Consider the following 25354-nt stretch of genomic DNA (forward strand, 5'->3'; position numbering starts at 1 on the left):
AACTCTGGGACTTCTATAATAAGCTTGTTACCTATTTTACCACAGACTCTTCAGGCAAAATATTTAAAGTTGGTAGTGAGCAAAAAAGAGATAGTCAAACCATGAAATAGAAAAGCATGATTGTTAGGAGAAATTCAATAAAAGTGATCTGCTATAAGCTGTCCAGTCTGAAATGGTTATGTTAGAACAACTTACAAAAACTTGATATTAAGACTAGCTAGCCGTCACTAAAAAGTTAGTTTACCTGGAACAATTTCCATCAGCATGGTTAAAATAAAAGATTTCTTTCTGAAAGCTGTGGGTGTCTACAAAATTTATTTTATGTTTTCTTGACAGTGAAACATAAATGGGGCTTGTCAGTATTTGCATTGGTGGAGAATTACAGTACAGGTATTTCTATTTGGCTTAACATCCTCAGCAGTGTTAATTTTGGGGATAGTTTATGGTTTTTAGGTTGATTTATTTAAGGGTGGGAAATTTGAAAGCACAGTGGATTGTTCATTTTCTTTACATTTTCAATTATTTTTTTAACTTAAAAAATTGTGGTAAAATACATATAACATAAAATGTACCATCTTAACTATTTTTGTTGTGGCCTCTCCTGTTGCAGAGCCCAGGCTCCGGACACGCAGGCTCAGCGGCCATGGCTCACGGGCCCAGCGCATGTGGGATCTTCCCGGACTGGGGCACGAACCCGTATCCCCTGCATCGGCAGGTGGACTCTCAACAACTGCTCCACCAGGGAAGCCCCGAACTGCCTGCTTTGATAAAAGGTATTTTTACCTGTTGTCCTAACTATAGGACATTTCCCATTTTCAGCATAACTAGATAAAGCAGTGATTTGGTTTCCAGGAGGGAGATGCAGCTAACTCATTTTACCACAATTTGATACTATCTGTATAGATGGCCTTCTTCATCTTTTAGCTGCTTCATAGAAATCAACTCAAATAGGTCTTAATTTTTTAAAAAAAAATTAATCTTACAGAGCAATTGCAAATATAGTAGTGAGAGCTCCCATACCCTCTTGGCCCAGCTTTTCCCAAAGCTAACATCTTGCATAACCATAGTCAAATTATCAAAACTAAGAAATTAACTTTAGTATAATATCACTAAGTAAATTACAGATCTTATTCAGATTTCTTCAGTTTCTCCACAATATCCTTTTTCTGTTGTAGGCTCCAAACCAGGACCCCACATTGCATTTAGTTGTCATGTCCCCTTAGGTGTCCTCCAATCTGTTTCTCAGTGTTATGGATTGAATTGTTACACCCCACCCCTAGCCTTCCCCAATTCATGTTTTGAAGTCCTAATCCCCAGTATCTCAGAATATGACCTTACTTGGACATAAGGTCTTCAGAGAGGTAATTAAAATGAGGTCATTAAAGTGGGCTCTAATGCAATATGTCTCTTTGCAACATGACTCTTCCTCATAAAAAGAGGAAATTTGGACACAGATACATGCACAGAGGGAAGATCATGTGAAGACACCAGGAGAAAATGGCCATTACAAGCCATCTTGTAGAGAGAGAGGTGCCTGGAATAGATTCTTTCCTCACAGCTCTGGCCAGATAATTGAAAAAAGTCAATTAAGTCAGGAAATTATACAGAATATACACACCTTATACTTTTGTTTCCTTTACTTTCCTTCCCTTTGCCTGGCTCAGAAAGCTGATCTTATTGTTTTTTTCATTTTTATTTACTTTTTTGTAATTATTTTTTCTTTTTACCTTTGACTGCCTTCACCCATTTCTCCCACCACTGCCCACCCCCTGCCACTGGCAACCACTAGTCTGTTTTCTGTATCTATGAGCTTTTTTCTTTCTTTCTTTTTTTAAGATTCCACGTATAAGAGAGATCATCGGTATTTATCTTTCTCTGTCTGACCTATTTCACTTAGTATAATGCCCTCGAGATCCATCCATGTTGTAGCAAATGGCTAGATTTCACTCTTTTTATGGCTGAATAATATTCCACTGTGTGTGTGTGCGTGTATGTGTGTGTGTGTGTGGTGTGTGTGCATGTATGTCACATTTTCTTTATCCATTCATATATCTATGGCTGTTTCCATATCTTGATTATCTTGAATAATGCTGCAGTGAACATATGGGGTATATATATCTCTTTGAGTTAGTGTTTTCATTTTCTGGGTATTTAAAAATACCCAGAAGTGGAATTGCTGGATCATATGTTAGTTATATTTTTAGTTTTTTGAGGAACTTCCATACTGTTTGCACCAATTTACATTCCTACCAACAGTGCATGAGAGTCTCCTTTTCTCCACATCCTCACCAACACTTGCTATTTCTTGTCTTTTTGGTAGTGGCCATCTTAACTGGTGGGAGGTGATATCTCACTGTGGTTTTGATTTGCATTTCCCTGATGATCAATGATGTTGAGCACCTTTTTATGTGCCTGTTGGCCATCTGGATGTCTTCCTTGGAAAAATGTCTATTCAGATCTTCTGCCCATTTTTTAATTGGATTGCTTAGTTTTTTGCTCTTGAAGTGTATGAGTTCTTTATGTATTTTGGATATTAGCCCCTTATCAGATCTAAGATTTGCAAATGTTTTCTACCATTCACTAGGTTGCCTTTTCATTTTGTTACAACAGCCATTTTGTTATGTTTCAAGAGTAGTAACTTACAGAATGTCTCTCAATTTGGATTTGTCTGATGTTTTCTCACAATTAGACAAAGTTTTGGATTTGGGGGAAGAATATAGCACAGAGGTGATGTGCCTTTCTTGAATAAAAGGATACTTTGAGGCTATGAAAATGTTCTATTTCTCCTTAAACTTTCATTCACTAATTTAACACACATTTATTTATCTTACCTGCAGCAATTATTACTGTGGTGTTTTGATGGTGACTCTCTATTTCCCTCATTTTTCTACACTTACTAGTTTTCCTCTTTCCTTCTACTTCTCTTATTTGGAATTATACCATAAGGAAGAATTATCCCTTCTTCCCTCATTCATTCATTTTTGTCAGTATGGACTCAGATATTTACTTTATTCTTGTTTTGTTGTTCAAATTGTTCCAGTGCTGGTCATTGGGAGCTATTTAAAGTTCTCTCCTGTGTATTTTTGCTCTCATTCTTTTTATTTATTTATTTTTTTGAGCACTTTCTTATCCTCTGGCACCTAGATGTTCTGGGCTCATCTAGTATTTTCCTTGCCCCAGCCATTCTCAAGTAACTCTGCCTCCTTTTATAAGAGAATGGTATTTCAAAATGATCTTCAACCTTTGTTTCAGAATGATAGATGTAAGTATTTAAAAATGTTTTATCATGAAAAATTAAAAACATACACAAAGGTAGAGAGACTGGTATAATAAACTCCAATGGATTCATCACCCAGTTTCAATAATGACTATAACAATCCTATTTTACATTGTTCTCCATTTTTACTTCCTGCAACATTGGACAATAAATCCCCACTTCATGTCATATCACCAGTAAATATCATAGTATCTAACTGTCTTATCTAATTTATAAAGACTTTTATAAAACATACTCATCACAGCCTTGTAACACTTAAGAAAATTAACCATTGTTCCTTACTATCTAATACTCTCCAAATTCAAATTTCCCTGTTTCAGTCTTTTTATACTTGGGATATTCAAATCAGGGTCCACACCAGGTCCCTGGATAGCATCCAACATGCTATATTTGGATGTTATTTTCTTAAGTCTCTTTTATATTAAGAAATAAGATAATAATAAACAGTTTTCCTACCCCTTCCCCCAACACACTTAAAAAATTGATTTGTAGAGAAACTGAGTCATTGGTGCTATAGAATTTCACATTCTGTATTTGCATGCCATTTAGCTTATTCCTTCATTTCCCATATTTCTTAAAACTTAGTAACTAAACCTAGAAGACTGATTAGATTCACATTCATTTTTTAGATAAGACTCCTTCATTGATGGTGCTTATGTACTTCTTACCACATCACGTCATGAGCACTTCAGGCTGGCTGACCCACTTTTGGTGATACTAAGATTGCTCATTGGGTTCAGGTAGAGTCAGCCTGCTCCCTCCATTATAAAATTCCCCATAACCTTTCACCTAATGGTTTTTAACATTCATTTATAATTGTTGCCTAAATCCATTATTTCATTAGAGATTGAAAAATGGTAATTTTCTAGTTCTATCATTCCTACAGCACTCACTATTTGGAATTCTTCTTTAAAAGTTCCCCTTATCGTGTGTCACCTGAAATACAGTTCCTATGGGAACGGCAAGATACATGCTTGAGTCTATCCTTTATTTGTCTATTTTCAGATATTTCAAAGACAACAAATGATATATTTTTGTTAGTATTGTAAATTCATGAACTTAAATATATCTGTTGTGCTTCATTCTATTTTAGTCATTTTCCTGTTATGCTCAAGTTGTGTCGTCTTAGGCCAGTGGGAGCTACTTCAAGTTGGCTCCTGTGTCCTTGGACTGACCCCAGTTGACTTTGATAGCTTCCTTTCTTCCTGGTACATCAAGATGTCCCATGTTCATCTTGTACATTTTCTGTCCCAGACCTGGAATCAGTAATTTCTTTAAATAGACTCCAGTCTTTTCAGTGGCAGATGGTATTTGCAGAACATTCTTGCATGCTAAGATGCTCATGCCTCACGATGTCTTTGCTTCACGGTTTCAGTAGACAAATCTAGAAAATGCATGCTTTTTTTTTTGAAAAAGAGGGGTTTATATTAGTAAGTTTATATTACCATTTCCAGTTAAATTTACTGTTACTGGGCTTTAATTTCTTTGATTTTTTACTTGTATATTCCCTCTGTTAGGCTTAAAAATCTCGGTTTCTAATGACATTAATGTGATAACATGTGTTTAATCTTACAGTACTCACACTCCTATGATACTGTCAAAATAACACTACCAATATTACTAACAATTAAGCTTCTGGATATGGTTTTAGGTTCGATGGATTTTGACAAGTGTATACAGTTATGTAACCATCATCATAAACAAGATATTTCTGAATATACAAATGGACAATGGCCAGATTATATATAAAAATAGAACTCTGCCCCACCACCTGCAGCCACCAGCTGAGGAAGCCAAACTAGTATGTTCAGTAACCAGTCCAGGAAGTCAAACTACTATCTGTAGCAACCAGTCTAGAAAGCCTAATAATAGCCCTGTAGTAATGGGCCCCAAACGACCAGGACTTGATTAATAACCCAGCTTCCCTAATTTTGGCCCCCACTTCTGACTTAGGACCAACTATAGAGAAAGCCATATATATACCTTTAACCAGTCACCTAGTATGCTCAGCTTCTTGTTAGCCGGCCAACACCTCCCCCATGCCAATGACCTCCAATCAGGCCTCTTCCTCTAAAGATGGATATTTGGACTATTTGAAATATTTCACTCTTGCAAACAATGTCACATGTCTTATGCATTTGTCATTCTGTATCTTTGCCAAAGTACCTTTGGGATGCCTCTGAGTCCTAGAAATAAAATAAAATTTCCATATCAAAGAGTAAATGTATACATAGTTCTGCAAGATATTCTCAAATTCCTCTCCTATCAGATTTGTACTCTCTTGCATTTCCAACAGCCGTGAATGAGGGGAACTGTTTTCCCATTCCCGATGGAATATTGTCAAAGTTTTGAATTTTTTCCAATAGAGAGATAAGAAACAGGATCACATTGTATATTTAATTTGTATTTTTCCTATTATGGGCAAGGTTAAACATCATATGTTTAAGTGTCATTTGCAATTCTTTTTCTATGTATGTATCTTTTACTAATTTTTCAGCAAATTGCAGTTAGTTTTTTTAACTCTTCAATTTTAGGAGCAATCTGTATATGAAAGATATAAGTGTATTGCTACATAACTTGCACTTTTTCAAGTTTGTCATTTGTCGTTTGATTGAATATAGTTTTTCTTTTCATGCAAAGTCTTCTTATATTGATGCAGTTAAATTAATCATTTTTCTTCATTGTTTCTAGATTTGAGTGATAGCTAGGAGTTGTCCCCACTCTCAGTTTATAAAAAAATTCACCCATGTTTTCTTCTAGTAGATTTAAAGTAGTCCTTTTCTTCTTTTCCTTTCTTTCTTTCTTTTTTTTTTTTTTGCGGTACACGGGCCTCTCACTCTCATGGCCTCTCCCGTTGCGGAGTACAGGCTCCAGACGCTCAGGCTCAGTGGCCATGGCTCACGGGCCCAGCCGCTCCGCGGCATGTAGGATCTTCCTGGACTGGGGCAAGAACCCGTGTCCCCTGCATCGGCAGGCGGACTCTCAACCACTGCGCCACCAGGGAAGCCCCCTTTTTTTCTTTTTAACATTTTTATTGATGTATAATTCACACACCATGCAATTCACCAATTTAAAGTGTACAATTCAATTATTTTTAACATATATTATTTTTAAAAATTATGGTATAATATATATAACATTAAATTTGCTATTTTAACCATTTAAAAATGTAAAATTCAGCAGCATTTATTACATTCACAGTGTTGTGCAACCATCACCACCATCTATTTCCAAAACTTTTTCATCACCCCAAACAGAAACTCTATAACCATTCAGTAATAACTCCCCATTTTTTCTTCCTCCCAGCCCCTGGTAACTGCTAATCTACTTTCTGTCTCCGACTTTGCTTTGTCTATATATTTCATATAAGTGAAAGCATACAGTATTTGTCCTTTTGTATCTGGTTTATTTTACTTCACGTATTTTCGATGTTCATCCATGTTGTAGCATGTATCAGAACTTCGTTGCTTTTTATGGCAGAATAATATTCCACTGTATGGATATATCACATTTTGTATATCCATTCATCTGTCAATGGACACTTGCATTGTTTCCATCTTTCAGCTGCTGGGAATAATGCTGCAGTGAATATTGGTGTACAAACATCTATTCAACTCCTTGCTTTCAATTCCTCTGGGTATATACCTAGGAGTGAAATTGCTGGGTTGTTTGGTAATTCCATGTTTAGCTTTTTGAGGACAAGTCAAATTGTTTTCCACCATGGCTATACCATTTTACATTCCCATAAGCAATGTATGAGGGTTTCAATTTCTCCACATCTTTGCCAACACTTCTTGTTTTCAGTGTTTTTTAAAAATAGCCATCCTAGTAGATGTGAAGGGGGTTACAATTTGGTTTTGATTTGCATTTCCCTAATGACTAATGATGCTGAGTTTCTTTTCTTGTATACTTTGTATAGATGTCTATTCAAGTTTCTTGTCTATCTTTGAATTAGGTGTTTGTCTTTTTGTTACTGAGTTGTAGGAGTTCTTTACATTAAACCTTTATCAGATATACAATTTGCAAATGTTTTCTTTCATTCTGTAGGTTTGTTTTTCACTTTCTTGATAATGTTCTTTAATGCAAAAGTAACTCTGTTGAAGTCCAATTTATCTAATTTTTCTTTTGTTGCTCTTCCTTTTGATGTCATAAAAATCCATTGCCAAATATAAGGTTCTGAAGATTTACCCCTATGTTTTCTTCTAGGAGTTTAATGCTTTCAGGTTTTACATTCACATCTTTAATCCATTTTAAGGATATTTGTGTATGCTGTAAGAAAGGGGTTCAGTTTCTTTCTTTTGCATGTAGATATCCAGTTGTCCCAGCACTATCTGTTGAAGAGATTATTTTTTTCTCCTTTGAATGAACTTGGCATCCTTTCCAAAAATCAGTTGACCATAGATATATGAGTTTATTTCTGAACTCTCAATTCTATTCCATTCATCTGTATGTCTATCTTTATGCCAGTACTATACTGCTTTGATCACTATACCTTTGTAGTAAGTTTTGAAATTGGGAGGTGTGAGTCCTCCAACTTTGTACTTCTTTTTCAAGATCGTTTGTCTATGTGGGGTCCCTTGCAGCTCCATATGAATTTGACTATTGACTTTTCCATTCCTACAAAAAAAGCCATTGGAATTTTTTTTTTTTTTTTTTTTTTTTTTTTTTTTTTTTGCGTTACATGGGCCTCTCACTGTCGTGGCCTCTCCCGTTGCGGAGCACAGGCTCCGGACGCACAGGCTCAACAGCCATGGCTCACGGGCCCAGCCGCTCCGCGGCACGTGGGATCCTCCCAGACCGGGGCACGAACCCGCGTCCCCTGCATCGGCAGGCGGACTCCCAACCACTGCGCCACCAGGGAAGCCCGAGCCATTGGAATTTTGATAGGGATTATATTGATCTGCAGATCACTTTGGGTAATACTGACATCTTGACAATATTAAATCTTCCTGTCCATGAAAACAGGATGTATTTCCACTTATTTAGACCTTTCAAGATAATTTTTGATACCCCTTAGTAGAATACTAGTTGAGTCAAAACCATCCAACTCCTTCCAAAGTTACGAAAGAACACATAGGCAAAAGTACAGAATATTGAATGAATGCATCGAAACACATTTCACTGCAATTCACAAAGCATCACTTTATTTTCATATGAATAGGAGTCACTGATAAAGGGAAAAAACAAAATCATGACTATCAATATTTACTTAGGGAACCATTTTCATAGAACACTGATGAAGGAACATGGTATACATATTCAGAGTGGCAGGGGACACAGGGACAAGCACACTAGATTGAAAGCATAAAAGCATATTCTCATAAGGACCAAGCAATCCTTGTTGTTGGAGGACCAAATGGAATCATCATTAATGTAAGTAGAATCAAAGTTCACAATCCGTAAGTCCTTCTTAAGGTATGCATGATTCAGCTTGTTTAGAGTTCGAACAAAGGCATATTTGGAAGCACAACTATATGCTTCCAAACTGTACACTTTCTTGAAGTGCAGATCAAAAAATGGATTGTCCTAGAAGAAAAAGAGAGACATGATTTTGTTTGTAGCCAGGAAAGTAGCTAGATTTCCTGGATTCTCTCATATTGATTGTTGTATTGATTGTAAAGTATCAGTATCGAACATTTTCCCAAAATCTACAAATGAGCTTTCCAAAACTACCTGTTTCAAACATGTTGCTTCTAAAAAGAACAACAATAAGAAAGATTATTTTTGAAGCATCTGTGATTTTTCAATTGTGCAAATAAATATGTGTCAAAATGCGCAGTTACCAAGTCTTCCCAGGGTAGTGAATTTGAGAGGATGGATAGGGATGGAAGAAAAGAATAAACCCAATTATAGGCTTCCACAGGAGAGAAAAGGTTTCTCCTTTTCTCTACTAGGAGGTTGGTCCCTTGTGCTATTTCAATAGTAGAAGGGGGAAATACAGAATGGCTAATCAGCCTTTGGCATAAAACAGATCACCAACTTGCTGGCTTTGAAGTTAATAGCAAGGAATTACTTTTAAAGTTAATAGCAAGGATCATTAAATCATTTGACTGAAACTGACAATTTACTAAAGACTGACTCACTGGATTGCTCTAGGCTGTATACTTCTAGTGGAGATGTTTCAGGGAAAAGTAGGCATCAAACCTAATCTAGGTCCTACATGTTAAAATAATAATCATTGCTACTGTTACTAATAGCAGTAACAACTATGCCTTGCATTTATAAAGTGCTTTTCAGTTTACAAAATGCTTTTGCATTCATTATCTGCCTAATTCCTAACTCTCTTTGAGGGCAGAGGTTTTCAGTTATTTATCTTTTGTGTATCCACAGCAACTTCTAAGTTCTCAACAAATGTGTGTTGATCTGAAGTCATCCTATAAAAAGAGAAGTGGAGGTAAACATTGCCCTAAATGATAAAGAGGTAGAGAGAGACCAGACCAAGCAAAAGTATTAATGACTTGTTACCATGCAGTGTGTAAAGTTTGTATATAAGAACTTATGTATTTGCAATTTCTTTTTCAAATAGGAAAATTCTTAGAGGAGACAGGAAAAAGAACAAGGGTTTTGGAGTTAACCAACCATTTTGACTCTGATGTAACCATGGGCAGGGCACTTATTATATTTGGCCTTCACTTTTTAGATAGGGTTGCTATGAAGTTTGTATGAGATTAATCATTTAAACTTTGATACTAGTATGGAGCTTAATGAATGATAATTCCTTTTCCCAAATCTGTCCCCAAAGATTGTGATACTGGTGTTAATATCACCTTGCTTTACACTATTAAAATTTTTAAAAAACAATACTTTAAAAAAAAGAATGTACAAGGGTGATGTGATTTTAAGTACAATGTTCTCTAGTCACACCTTGCAAAATGTTTCCTAGCTGTCATGATTGCAGATTGAAGGACAGTTCTTTAGAGAATCTCAATGAAAGGAAATCACACCCATTCCATCACCAGATACTAATCATACTCCTTATGTAGTTTCCTCAGAGAAACATTTACTCCTTATCATGTAGAAAATATCCTTTGTTCTTTTGAGATACTTGGAGGGGATTAAGTTTTTCCATTAGCCTGATAATTGAAGCCTAAGCAGGCATGAACATAGAATACAAGTTCATCCATCTGTCCCTTCCTTCCTTCCTCCCTCCTGCCCTCCCTCCCTTCCTTCCTTCCTTCCTCTCTCCCTCTGTCTCCCGCTTCCTCTCTCTTTCTTTCTTTTGATAGAGCTAAAAGGGAATCTCATAGTTCATTCAGTAATCCCTTGTTTATAGTAGATTAAATATAATGTAATATAATGTAATGTAATAGTGAATAATAGTTTCCAGAGGGGTGAAGCCCAGGTCACACATGTAGTTATTGGCAGAGCCAAGACAAGGACTAAGCTCTCACTCAGCCCAACCCCATTTCCTGCTACATCATTCTCTCTTCTGTTGCACCACGTCAGTCTCCAAATCCCCAGTCATTCTGATTTCTGCTTTATAAATTGACTTCAATTTCAATTCCATTCCATTTTAAGGTTGACAACTTTTGGCTTGAAATAGCTCTATTTAAAACTGTATCATTGCTATCGAGAAAAATATAATATATGCTGACTCCTGGGGATTCAATTACAAAAGGGAGGACAAGTGGAAATTCCCAGAACAACTGAGATATTTTTACTTCAACCACAGAAAAGAAATATTTAAAAGAACTACTCTTTGGATATTTTAGGTTTTCTTTTGGGAATTTAATATTTTAGACCCTAAAGTGATCCGAAAAATAGAAATACTCAATTTCCCTTTTGTATCTAGCTCACTATGAAAGATAACAATCTTTAAATGGGAAAGGGAATAATTAACAACATAGAGATGGAATTAAAGGCCAGAAAGGTGAGGAGAAAATAGAGCAGAGCTAGCTGCTTCCAATGAATCTAAGCTGACAGGCTTGATCCCCGGGCACTGACCAAGCTTATAGAAAATAATTATGACATTAGTAACATTTGGGGTATTACTCTTGGGGTGGGTATAAAAGATGGGGTCTGTAAAATCTTTCTTTCTTAGAAATTTATTTCCTAGTTCTGTAGAAATAGTTGTATTAGATGTTCTCTATCATTTAATAATATACTTGCAGACTAAAAGATATAAGGGCTGTATAATTGGCTGTATAAAATCAGCCAATTGTGTTAAACTAGCATATCTACCTTTATTGTGTTTGTCATTAGCCTGAATAGAAAGGCCTTTAAAATTGATTTTTTTTAGAAAGCATTTGAATGCATTTTGTTTGGTATTATATTTATTCAATAAAGTATTTAATTAGTGCTAATTTGGACCCTGTTGCTAAGCCCCAGCAAGTAATCATCCTAGATAGGGTTAAACCCCCAATAAAATTGACATATTGCACATGTCTTAATGAAGTTTGAATGTTAAATAAATTGTATATTCACTTGAGGACTTGAGAAAAAAATAAGAAAATGGTCAAAAAAAGAGGTGGGCATGATTAATTCTTGAAACTACAGATTAGTCAACTTGACACTGACTTGTGATAAAATTCAATGCAGTATAGAAATTTTGGCAAATACCTAAAAGTATATAGAAGAAAATACTTTAAAAATTTGTACTCCTATGATACAGAGATAATTATTGTTAAAGTACTGGTTAGTTTCATATATACATTTACATACCCACATACATTTTTTTGTATTAAAATTTAAGGTTCAGCTTTCAATTTTCAGTACTATGATAAATTAAATATGTAAAATGAGATAATATTATAGAAAAGTTTTGTATTCAGCTGACTTTTAAAAAACTTATTAAATGGTGAACAATTGTGTTCTGAGGTATTCTTTTGGAAAAATGACTTTTAATGACCATGTAATGTTCCAGCATATTGACATGAAAAAATATATTTAACTATTTCCTAAGTGTTGAACATTTAGGTAGAATATAATGTCAGAAAAATGCTATATGATTACTTAGGAAAGAAAGCAATGATTTCCAGCATGCCTTCACCAAGAAGTCATGCCAAACACACCAAATTTTAAAAATAGGATTCCTAGGTGATAAGATAATAGCAGATAACATATATTGATTTCAGTAAAGATCTTAAGGGGAAAATTTAGATATTCAGACTAGATAATTAATAAGGCAGAATTAAGTGGCAGAATTAAGAGCTTATGTCCATTTAACTTAACACTGTATCCTCAGAGCCTAGCAGAGCCTGGTATACCATAAATTCTCAGTGAATGACTGAATAAAAAAATTTGTAGAGATGATAAACAACCAGTCCAAAGAAGACAAATTGATAGATTTGGAGGTAAAGTCTAGTTCCATCTCTAGAGTAGTTATTTGACCTTAGGCAAGTCAGTTAATCTCTTTATGTCTCATTTTCCTCATCTGTAAATCAGGAATAATGATAGAATCTAATTCATGGGATTTTTGTGACAATTATGTGAAGTTATATAGGGAAAGAGCTTTTGTGGTTCCTGTCATCTGGTAAGAGTTTACTGAGTGTGAGATGGTAGCAGGTAGCAGTGCTGCTAGTAGTGGTAATAATAGTAGTAGTAATGATAACCTATCAATTACCTAGAGGTATGCACTTAGCCCTGCCTGCTTCATCATATTTGTTATTGACTTGAATGAAGTCCTAAATGCTGTGCGCATTAAATCTACATCATACTATAATGAATATTAAAAAATCAAAATATTAGAAGATTTGATAGGTGGGAACAATAGGCCAACCTAAGAATATGGCATTTAATCAGTTTAAGAATAAATGAGCTTAAATTCTAATTCATCCAACAATAACAGAAATATTTATTGAGTCCCTGATAACTGCCAGGCAGAAGGCTACAATAAAAGATGAAAAGGAATGGTTACAGTTTTTAATCCAGAGGGGAGACAGAGTAAGTCAACAGTTGCAGTTTGTTGGATTATTTACATCCACTGTGCAATGGGGTTATAGGGCAGGGGGACATGAGTAGGACTTTACTCCATAGGGAATCTGAGAATGGGGTGAGGGATGGAGGTGACTGAGCTTTCTAAGCCCCGAGAGTATTAAAGCACTTTTGCTGTATAAAGTTTTAGGGGAAATGACCAGATATAAAGAAGCCAGATCATGAAGGGCTTTTATTTAGATTTTATTCCATGTACGTAGAAGGTACAGCAGATCAGGTTAAATGGCAATTCATGCCCAAAAGACCTGAGGTCTCAGTTGAGTGTTTACTAGAAATAAGAATCCAGATCAAAGGAAATACAAACTGGTCATGCTAATTCTAAAGTATTGTATTTAATTCTGGAAAAACTGAAACATTCCAGAGGAGAAGAAATTGCATAGTGAAGGGTGTTGCAGCAATGTCATGGGAGAAAATAACAACAGCGTTATGACCTCTTAGTGTTTGTATAATCCTGTCCTGTTATCTTATTTGATCGTCATATGAGCATTATTTAAAGAATGGAATGGTTACATTTAACCCAGAAAAGAGAAAACTTGAGGGAAGATTATTAGTGTCTTCAAACATTGGAAAGGCTGCTATGTGAAAGGAGGATTGGGTTTATTCTGGTTGGTTCAAATGACAAAGCTAGGACTGATGGGTGAATGTTATAGTGAAGGAGATTTTAGTTAAACATAAGTGGGACATGTAAAAATAAAGGATGTTAATTTGGAAATAGAATGGATTTACTCATGTGGTAATGAGTTCTCCATCAGTAGAAGAGTTCAAGGAGAGACTGGGAAAACCACTTTCAAGTGGTCATACAAGAGATTAAAGTACACACCCTTTCCCCACTTTCAACACTGAGGTTGTAGGATTTCCAAGGGTTATTGATCCTTCCAGAGGATCAAGCAGCTAACTGACAGTAAAATCTGAAGAAGATGAGGGAAGGAATCCCCACAACTTATGGAGGAAACTGGGCTGGGGAGAGAGTGGTGGTGGAAGCATCAGATATTTAAAGTTTCAGAACTGACTGGAAGATTGTGTTTAACCTGTTAAAAAGACCTTAGAAAAGATGCTTTAAATCTAATTGACAAAATTCAAATTTAAACTCATAAAAACAGAACAAATAAACCAGTAGATCATCCCAGTAGATTAAACTGTACCACTTAAGAATAATATGTCATTTTAACACTCAGTACATGCCAAAAATATATGAAGTAAGATATTAACCATAAAGGTCTCCAGCATATTGATCCCACATCTCCCTTACAAAACATAACACTTACTGTATCTGCTTCTTTTCCATCGATCATCCGCAGATCGTTCAAAGACCACTTTTTGGTTACTTCATATTTTTCATCTAAACCTATTCTGTAGTGTTTCACCATAATTATTTTTACTTCTTCATTTTTGGTCACTGTAGGACAGAAAAACACTTCATTTACATAGACTCTTAGAAGATAATAAATTATTCATCATCATACTTTTCAGTATTTATGAATCTCCTTTTCCTATAATAAGCTTGAACATACATTGTATCTGCACCCCAGTTATGAACCCTGAGGTATCTGAAGCTTCATGAGTATGCCCTCAAATTTCCTCAGTGTGTTAACTTTATTTTTGCTGCAATTGTGGTCACATACAGCCGCGGTAATGTCTGTCAGATAGAACACCGAGCTCTGTGCTTTCAGCTCTGAGCTTTGTGGTGGAGGATAGAGTTCATCTCAGGGCAGGAAATAGGAGGCTTAGTGTGAGCATACTGTCAGTGCCAAAGTGTTTACCAGAACAAGTTGGAATTTTAATTGATGACAATATAAGAAAATGAGCACAGGAAAGTAAATGGTTCTGCTCACACAGCAACCCACTGTTGAAGACTGACCATGCAAATACTTGTGCACACTTTTTTTTTAAGTTGCTGTGAGATTTTTGATGTAAGAGTGCTTGCAAAACAGCAACTACTGACCTATTTGGTATCATTTGAGATTTTTAATCCTCTGTAGTATGTATCCAAAATCCTAGTATTCAAAATGTGCCATCAAGACAAAAAACTTTAGTACTATACTTTGAAAGGTATGGGAAAATCATTGCTTATTTTATGTGAACAACATGAGGGAAATAATTTCCTGGTCTTAAAATCATTGTGTTTGGTCTCATATGAACACATTAGAAGAAGCAACATTTGATGTTAGAGTTCCTGGACTGAAAGTTATCAATGAGTTCCCAAGGGAGTATTTACTGGGTATCCACTATTTGCCTGATAGAACTATTACAAATGCCACAGGGGGTACAAGTATGAGACATGGTTCCTGCCCTCTGGAAACTTATGGTTTTGTTGAAGAGACAAGGCTAACACACATGTGTCCCATAAAATATATAATATGAAGGTATACAGGTATACTATAAAGAGGTGGCAGTGGGAATTGAATATCTTAAACTTTCAAGATGGATGATGTCACTTGGAGAGTTACAAGCTGGTTCTGTCTTCTAAGAATGAGACTGGAATTTGTGTTTGGGGAAGACTCTCTTCTGGTTCTGGAAAGCATCACTTTGGCATGACCTCTTAGTTAAGAAGATTAAAACAATATATTACAATATAATCATAGTGATAGATAAGCAATATGGAACAGACTATATGTTCAACAGAAGTTCTAAGAAGGGAGAGGATTCGAATAGTAAAGGAAATAATTATGGAAGAAATAGAATTGGAGATAGAGCTTTAAAATTAGTAAAGGCAAGGATGATACTGACGGCATTTCTAGGTGAAGGACAGTATGACAAAATGAGTAGACAATAGACCCTGAACTTCACCACGTAGGATTAGAGACAGTGGATTGTATAGATTGATTGGTGTTAGGGTATGGTTGACAACAAGGTTAACCAGATTGTGAAAATGTTTTGAAAAGTGACAGAAACCACTGTGGACTCATGGTGTCTCAATCCCCCTCTGATGGGACGGATTGGAATCTGGCCTGGACAGTGAGGGCTCCAGAGTTGGGACTGGTGAAGGGAGTAGTTATCCTCTGTAAGTGCAGGTGATACTGAAATTAAGGCAACCAGTTGAGCTTAGACTTCATGATGGAGCTGAACTCAGTCTCCCAGAGAAGGGAGTCTGAGCAGGTTGACAAATCTAAGGAGAGGGCACTATGTCAGTTCAGTGAAAGCTCATACTGTAATACATATTCAGTAAGTCTCTTTCCTCCTTGAACAAGAGACTAATACAGTGGTGCCCTGTTGAAGGAGTATTTTTCTGGAATCAGTGATGCCCAGGATACACTGAAGAAGAAAAGAAAGAAGAACTGGAGGTCCCTAGAAGAGGTAGTGTGTCTTAGTGGGCTCTGGAATTAAACATTCCGGATTCAAATCATGACACCACTTCTTACAGTGTGGTCTGTAATCTCATTATTTAATCTCTAGAGAGATTAAACCTCAGTTTTCTCATGTTGTAAACTGGACATCAGAGTGATACAAACCCATAGGGTATAAAGATTAAAGTATATAAATGACTTAGGATAGTGCCTGGTTTATAGTAATTGTTTCCGTTTTTGTTCTGTTTTCTTTATGAGGCTGTTGTTGGAATCTAGGCATAGGATGTAGGCAATGGAAATAGAAGTGGTAAATCTAAGTTAGATTTTAAATGAGGCATTCACAACACTGGATGGAAACCAAATACATAAGCATGGTTGGGTGGAATAGTGAATTTAGTCTTTGATGTACAGATGAGCTCCATAAACTATCTCAGAAGAGAAGGAGATGATGGAAGTTTATAGTTTAGGAATGAAGATACAGACTTGGGATTTTTCCGTGTGGACAGGTTTCCAAAACTAGGTTTATAGGGAAAAGAGCAGAGGAAAGAGGTGAAACAGAGTAGAGAAAAAAAAGGTGCCAGCAGAGAGGTCTAAGAAGGGGCCAGCAGAAAAGAGACAAGCCCAACAGTGCAATGCTATGGAAATCAAGAGGACAGAGAATTTCAAGAGCTGGAGACAATCCCATGAAGTTACTTTGTTGGGTAACTTTGTTCAGTCCTGGCATTGAATCTGACTTGGGGAAGATCATTGATTTCTTCCCTGAGGGCAGTTTCTCTAGAATGGGGAGGGCAGAAAACAGCTTGTAGAGGGCTCCTTCATGGACTAACTATACTGAGTGCGTACTATGCACCAGTTCTTATGTTAGGTAGGGTTTAGAAAGAGAGATAAGAGAATAAAGGCTATGATTTAGATCACATATTCCAAGAATTTGGAAGAGGAGTGATTGCATATTTTGAGGACAAAAGGAGTGATTGAGGGGCATGTCCTGGAGGGGACCTAGTGTGGAAGATCTTAACTCTGGGTAAGAAAACTGGCTCAGAGACTGTGAGTCTCCTGAAACTGCAAAATTTGGTGGGTTTCTGCCCGTGTACACTTCTCCAACCCTAAAAAAGGTCCACTTCCACTGGTCTAGATGTTAGCTTCGGAAAGAGGAAAGGAAAAGAGAAAAGAAGCCATTAGGCTGGTGTGTTGAAGTGGAAGCATGTCTGTCATACTTAACTAAGGACAAGATTTTGGAGGCAGCTCCTTCCACTAGGAGGTAATTGTCCAGACAAAGGCTCTACCTCAGAACCAAATAATAATGTTCTTGTTCTGACTAGCTATCTCACTGGCGACTTAGGATGTGGGAGAGGATGGGGATGGGGAGAAATAACTGGATACTGTATAAAAATATCATTTGAAGCAAATTCCACTGCCTCATCTACATGTTATGATAACCAGCTAATTGACTGTAGACCTACTGATTTGTTTCATTAATTTGATAAGTATTTGAGTGCCCCTTTTGTACAAAGCCCTGGGCTAGGCATTGAAAAAGTGCATTCCCCTATGGCACCATTCCTGCTCTTGCTGAAATTCCAGAGAGTGAGGTTTCAGAGAGAAAACACACGATCAAGTGCTGTGAATGAGGCATGGACAGGGTCTTATAGGAACATGGAGAAGGGACATCTTCATCCCACTAGGGGTCAGAGAGAGCTTCTTGAAGGAGGTTATCTGAGTTGTAAAGGACCATGGGAGTTAGAATGAAGAAAGGGGTAAAGGGAGTTCTGGAACAGCATGTGTACAAAAGCATAAAATACTTGAATCTTTTGAGTCCTTACAGGCATTTAGTATTGCTGGCATGAAGGGTAGGGGTGAATAGGTGGTAGCAAGCAGGGTAGGCAGGAGCTGGTGCCTGAATGGTCTAGAATGCTATGCTAAGGAGTTCAAATATTATCCTGAAAGCTCTGTTTTTGGGGAGATTGGTGAGGGTGAGGTGTGTTGTCGCTGAAGGACTGTAAGTGAATGGTCAGGCTGAGCTTTGCATTTTAGAAAGTTTTCTCGGGCCGTTCTGTAAAGGATGGGTGGGAGGGAGGGAATGAAGAAAGAGATGTTAAGAAGGTAGGACCTACCAGTCATCAAGTTTTCTTACATTAACGGTCACTGTCCCACTAATAACAAACTAAGAAAATAAAATGCACGCTTTAAAAGTTAACCTTTTGATACAGTGATGCAGCACAGAGATGGTACAACCTCCTTAATTTGGCAAAATAGTCTCCTCTGTAGCCAAGGAGGTTCCAAGAACTGTCTTTAGCCAAGAGTAAAAGTCTGCGCAGGCTGGAGTGGACCCGATCCCTAAGTTCCATACTTGAGTTCTGCTGCTAGCTAAAATTAAATGGCCGTATTCACATTAAGGCAGTGGCAAAGTGGAAACATCTCATTGTCTTAAAACAGAAATGTTTATATAGTCAAAATGTTCACAGAGATGGTTTCCGTAACATCAGATGTGCCGCTATCTAATTAAGATTTAGTGATATCTATAGACCCAGGGACTTTCAGAATGAACCTGCTCCAGTTTCACTATTTTAGTTAGCATTTTCAGAACAACCATCTTAACTTCACGCTAACAACTTATCTTCACTTTTAATTTCAAAATAAACATTGTTGTTAATAACTGCCTTTATTATCACGGTGAAATAGTCACTATTATTCATGAGGCTAAGTGGAAAGAAGATTGGCCAAGTGAACCAATATAATTTGGCAGAGCAGGAAAAATAGTAGCTCACGAGTAAACTGCACAGAAAAACTTTAAATACATAAACCACTGTCATTTTACAATCCCAGTGTTACATAATTGTTTTCATCATTGAAATTAAGTAATAGGGAAAAACTACCATGAGATATCAAAGACAAGAAGCCTCAGTGAAAATGTTTCAATGTATTGGTGATGTCTTGGGGTTGTTGAGAATGCTATTACTGATTTCATCAAAAAAGTAACTTTCAAATAATTTTTCTAGAAATATTTTAATCAAATCGATTTGGGGGCAATACTGGATACTCTAGATTTAATGTTTGTCCCTCCTTCCCCTCAATTCCTATGTTGAAATCCTAACCCCCAAGGTTATGGTAGTAGGAGGTGGGGGTCTTTCAGAGGTGATTAGGACATGAGGGCAGAGGCCTCATGAATGGGATTAGTGTCCCTATAAAAAGACCCCAGAGAGCTCCCTTGCCCTTTCCACCCTGCAAGGTTAGAGGGAGAAAAAGGTGGTCTATGAAGATGCAGATCCCCACCAGACACCGAATCTGCAGGCACCATGTTCTTGGACTTCCCAGCCTCCAGAACTGTGAGAAATAAATGTTTGTTGTTTATAAGCCCCCCAGTCTCTAGTATTTTGTTTCCTTTTCTTGTTAACTTATTTAACACTCTTATTACTGTGAACAGTATAAATGATTTCACAAAATTATTCAATTCTCCGGTTCACAGAGAAGTTCTTTTTTGGCATCAACATGTAATAGGTATGGAGAATTTATGCCTACTATCTTCATAATTCTAGCAAATGCCATTTATTTTCAAATTAATTACCTGTGAATGGAGAATGTTTTTCTAAATATATGTGAATACTTAAATCTGTATCTGAATATGTATACAATTTTTATTTATAAAATATAAATATACATACTTCCATATGTTTACTGTATATTTATTTTTATTATAAATATTTATTTACCACATATACTATTTATACATAAATATTTCAGCATATGTTTTCACAGTACATACATTCTTTTCTGTAATTTTAACAATATAACCCCACCTTCCAATTTGGGATAAAATTCTAGCCCTATTTGGAATAGAATTTATCATTTTCCCCCCTAGTTAGGATTTAAGAGGAGAGCACTGTGTGTAGATGTAAATGTTATTATTTCTGGTTCAGAGAGGTCAACACCGAGGCCAGAACATTGCCCCATATATCACAGCTGGCAGGTGGGCAAAGCAGAGTCATGTTTCACACCAGCTGTGTCGGACTCCTAGCCTTCCAAGGTCCATTCCACCATGCCCTGCTACTTCCCATCCAATCAGCCATAATCACTTTACATGCGATTTCAAGTCCTTCAGAATTTCTTTAACTCATTTGCATTCTCATCACTGCACAACTGACTTGTCCCTTTCTTTTTCAGTACTTTATAGAGCTCCTCCCTCCTTCCTAAGAAGTTGTCGCTTTTAACAGCCAGGGATAATGATGTTCTAGGCTAGGGGAAGCTAATTTCAAGGGGAAATGACCATGTAAACCCTGATGTGGGAGAGACAGAGGTGCCAGGAAATCCCCAACGTAAATCCTAGCAAACTTCAGAGAGGGAGACAGAATTTAAGACATCTGCTTTTTGACCTTGACAAAGTAAGTTATAAAGGCAACAGTAAATCACAATCATCTGGTTGTGAGACCCCTGCAAAAGACAGACTCTGATTGGATAAATAGAAAGTTTAACTTATTTAAACATATCTTCTTAAATTTGAGAAATGCATGATGAGATTTAACTACTCTAGACTTGATTCTCACAAATTTAGAACTGCTGGACTGTAGGATATAAAGAGGAAATCATAACTATACGTCTCCCTACTCCCAGAAGGTGGCCAGCATTCAAAACCTGGAGTTACCTGCCTCAACAGTTGAGATATGGCCTGCTTGATTCCTATCAATGGAGATTTTCTGAGTAAAGCGTCAAAGATTTAGGACTAGCAAGCATCACACTGACTTTATTTTAAATTACTGTTCTGTCTAATTGCATTTGAAATGGTCATAAAGAGATACCACATTTGGGGAAAGTGCTCTCAAGTTGATGGATGTGATATGTAGAAGAGTCATAAAGTTGGTGAATGAACATGACTTATAATGTTAACTTTTACCTGGAATATCACAATATTGTCTTCTCTTTCTCACATCTAAGAGAACCTTGTTTTTCCTTTGCTTCTAACATGACAGAATCATTGAATTTTACTAATGAAAGTGATCACCTACTTTATGTGGTCATTGTCCAGATGAAAACATTGAACCCTAAAGAGGTTGCCTTCACACATGTTAACAATGCCAACCCCTTGTTGTTCCAATCCTGGTTAAAAGGATTCATGTCATTTATGAAAACAGACAGCAGGTGACCCCAGCCCACAGTGTCTTTCTCAGAACTTGAGGATATTGGGGAAAAAATTACATCCATTTCCAAAAATTTAATTCTAGGAGTGTTTGTTTTTTTTTTCCCGTGCCAGATAGAACAAGTTAATTATATAGTTGGAGCCGGGCATTAAGATACATGTGGTAAACTAGATGTAAATAATGCCTGGTAAATAAATATGCATTATTGATTGTTCTATTTTTTATAAGTTTCTTAAAAAACACGTATACACTAATGTTATGTGATGAGTAATTAGCTTTATAAAGTAGGATTATAATAGGTATAAAATTATTAAATTTTAATGTTGGAATAAGCATATTCTCTAATATATTAAGTCAAGATACTTTGAGATATAGTGATCTGATCGTTTGAATATAATACAGTTTCTAAAATTGTTTCATATGACCTTTTTCCATTTGATTTCTTTCTTTTTCGTGGACTGATTTTAAGTTTTGTAACTTGCTGATATGCTAAGCCTTACACTTTTTATTTATTTGGCAAAATATGCTGGGTAAAGTATTAGATAAATGTTAATATTCTTATTATTAAGTAAATATTCATATACTTATTAGGAATTATAGAATTTTAAAGAGTTCTTAGCACTTTCTTTAAAGATGTTCTACTTCCCTTATAGTACCCCCTCTTGACAACTTTTGAAAGTTCTTCTAAGCAAATTATCAGGAAAGGAATTATAACAAATTTTCTGAAAAAGCTGAACTGTGTGCCTTAAAAAGCAAAGTTTACAATGAAAACTTAGAGTTTCTAAGCTCTTTCCTCCGAAGCCCCTGAAAACTATTAAAAAGCATGGATTGGGAAAAGGAAATGCTTATATTAAATTCAATAATGGCACAAGAATTTCTGTCTAAATTCACCACAAAAATTACAGGTTAGGTAAATCATAATTAAGTTCAAAAGCTTATTCCTACCTTTGGACAATTTTCATGAATTTTTAAAATATGAGGGAAAATATTTTAATTAGTTTAGAGAACATTTCCTTAAAGTTCCATCTTCATGAACTAATTTCTATCATTAAAATAGTGTTTCTGCGAGCATACTGTGAGAAAGAATTTTTAAAAGATCATTTCTCTTCTCAAAATAAGCCACCAGGAAGTCTAAATAAGCCTCAGAAGAAAATCTAAGGTCTTTTTTTTTTTTCTTTCCTAGCATGAAAAGAGAGAACCCTAGTTGTCCAGATTGGTTGGAAATAGAGCTATATAACTCAATTCTCCAATATGTTTAAAAATATATAGAGATCTCTCCGTTGAATTTTTTAAAACAAGCTCTTACACAAGAAAACTGCATGCCATGCAAGTGAATTAAATAAAAGACTGGAGACTAAATAATCAAATCAGCAAAAGCACATACCCAGTTTCATTTCTGAACAATTAACCAAAATATTCTTAATACAATATTTTTTTGTCTTCCATTTTAGCACTTAAAAAAATTCTGTAGAATCTACATTCTTCATCTTCACATAGTTAAGTTCTATCACAAGAAGATACATCTGCTGTTATTGCATAGGAAAATAAACACCCAAAAATGTCCTTCTATCACCCAAGCATCTTGGGGTTATTTACGTTTTGAAATGATAACAGAAAGAACAGATTACCTGACACACAGAGGTAATACCTGTCCTGGACCGAGAACTCTATTTCAATAAACTCGTACAGATTCTGCGAGAGTGGCTTAAACAGTTTCTTCTCCAAGTCCTCCTTTACCAATGATGACATTTCCTCCAGTTCCACTTGGCCTGAGGTCTTGGCTCCAGCTCACTCTCTCTCCTTCTGCTCCCTAGATTTCTTGGTTTGGTTTGCAGCTCCTCGGTGAGTCCTGCCCACTTCCCAACCCTCACTTTCAACTTCTCATTCCTAGCCAGACCCAGGCTCCTGAGAGCACTCAGCGCGATCAGACCCCTCACTGCGGTATCTGACTGGTGGCAGCAGCGGCGGCAGCCAAAATACAGCAGCGGCATCAGCCCCGCTGTCACTCTCCAGCATCCAGGCTCAAGGAGGCTGCTCTCTGGAGCTCTCCTGTGGTTTGTGGATGGGCAACATATTTATGAACACCAGCAGATACACTTATGGAGTCCCCTGGTCTCCCTAGTCTAGTAACCTTTTCCACTTTCACATCACTCTGCAGAAGAAGACCACTACTTCAGCTTGATTCCGTTACATAAATCTGTCTGGCTCTATCGATTGGGATCATCTTCCATTAAGAACTTTGCTGTCATCGGCAAGAGAAAAAGCACCCGTGCTTTCTCCTGACACTTCCAACAAGTCTCTTTCCCTCCTTTCTTTCCCCTCCTGCAATTCATTCAGACCTTTGTTTTCAAGAGAGTCAGCATCCATTCCTGCATCCAAATTATTTTTAAAATGGGCTTACTTTAATGTTATTCATTTCTTTACTCACAAAGAGAAATTTACTAGGTACCTACTGGAGCAAAGCATCGTATCTGTTTCTTGGGAGGGTGGATTTCCTATCCTCAAGAAGCTTATAATTTAATAGAGATGAGTACACCAAATAATTATCATAAATGTTTAAAAGTGATAAATGGCACAAGAGAAAGGAAATATAGAAAAGTTATTTGTACCTGGAGAGTATCAGAGACAGTGCTATGGGGGAAGATCTGGAACTTGAAGGGTGAGAGGGAAGTATCCAAGTGGAGGAGGGGGAGATGCATATTCTGTGGAAGGAATGTTGGAATGAAAGCTCGGATCAGTAAGCCACAGGGGGTGCTTGGGAGGACAGGAAGCAGTCCGGTTTGCTGAAATTATATAATTTGTGGAAGTAAAAGATAAGGGTGGAAAGGTAAACTGAGTGGGACCAGCTCATGAAGGGCCTTGAATGCCAGAGTAATCCTTTGGATTTTATTCTAAGGAAGTAGAGAAGCAATGAAGATTTGGGGGCATTCATTCATTTGACAAATATTATTCAAGGGCTGATTTTTGTGCCGGGCTCTGCTCTAGGACTGGGAAATGGCAATGAAGAAAATAGGTCCATTCCTTGCTCTTCTGGAGCTTAGTGGGGTAGATGGAAAATAAATAAACAAAGCAGGAGTCCATCCAAGGTATACTCAGCTGCAAGTAACAGAATACATGACATCAAGTTGTAAATAGGAAAGATGTTAAACGATCTCTCATAATAAGAGGTCTGCAAGTAGGCAGTCCCAAATTTAGCTCAGGACTCATAGGTGAGGGTCCCAGGTGCTTGCCATTTTCTGATCTTCTGTCTCAGAGGTTGGCTTTTTATCCTCAGGCCACTGTTGTTCAGCTCCAAAGACAGGAAGAAAGAGGAGGGGTTGTTGCTGTCCTTGATTTCTCTTTTCGTCAGAAGCAAACTCTTTCTCAGAAACCAGCCAACAGACTTTCTTTTACATCTTGGTGGCCATGACTGGGTCACATGGCCATCCCTAGGAAAGCCAGAATTTGTCATTTTTGGTTCCTATCATGGGAAGACAGAGTTTCTAGCAAGGGAGAAGGGCTGGGAATGACTGCAAGCAGGCAGCCAAAAATGTCATCCATGGCTCTCCTGAGAAACGTTAATGGCATGTGTGACTAGGCTGAATCGTGGGGTCCTGGGAGAGACATTTGCCGTTCTGAGCCTGTTTCCTTATCTGAAGAATGATCTCTAGGCTCTTTTCCTACTTTAATATCTCCTATTCTGTTTGTGATTCTGGGAATCTATTAAAATAATTTGGGTAAGAGGACCAGAGAAC

The 25354-nt window shown here is 36.8% G+C and overlaps 1 protein-coding gene across 1 annotated transcript; it reads right to left on the reverse strand.

Annotated features, from left to right (window-relative positions):
* Positions 1-8536: 8536 nt before the first annotated feature.
* Positions 8537-23369, reverse strand: EXOC1L (exocyst complex component 1 like; the record flags this gene model as incomplete). Its single annotated transcript, XM_081231103.1, has 3 exons — positions 8537-8803; positions 14476-14606; positions 23249-23369. 3 exons carry the CDS (start codon positions 23367-23369, stop codon positions 8537-8539), a joined length of 519 nt encoding a protein of 172 aa, XP_081087229.1.
* Between the last annotated feature and the right edge of the window lie 1985 nt (positions 23370-25354).

This window comes from Mesoplodon bidens (genome assembly GCF_964165515.1).
Source record: "Mesoplodon bidens genome assembly, chromosome: 1".
NCBI lineage: Eukaryota > Metazoa > Chordata > Mammalia > Artiodactyla > Ziphiidae > Mesoplodon > Mesoplodon bidens.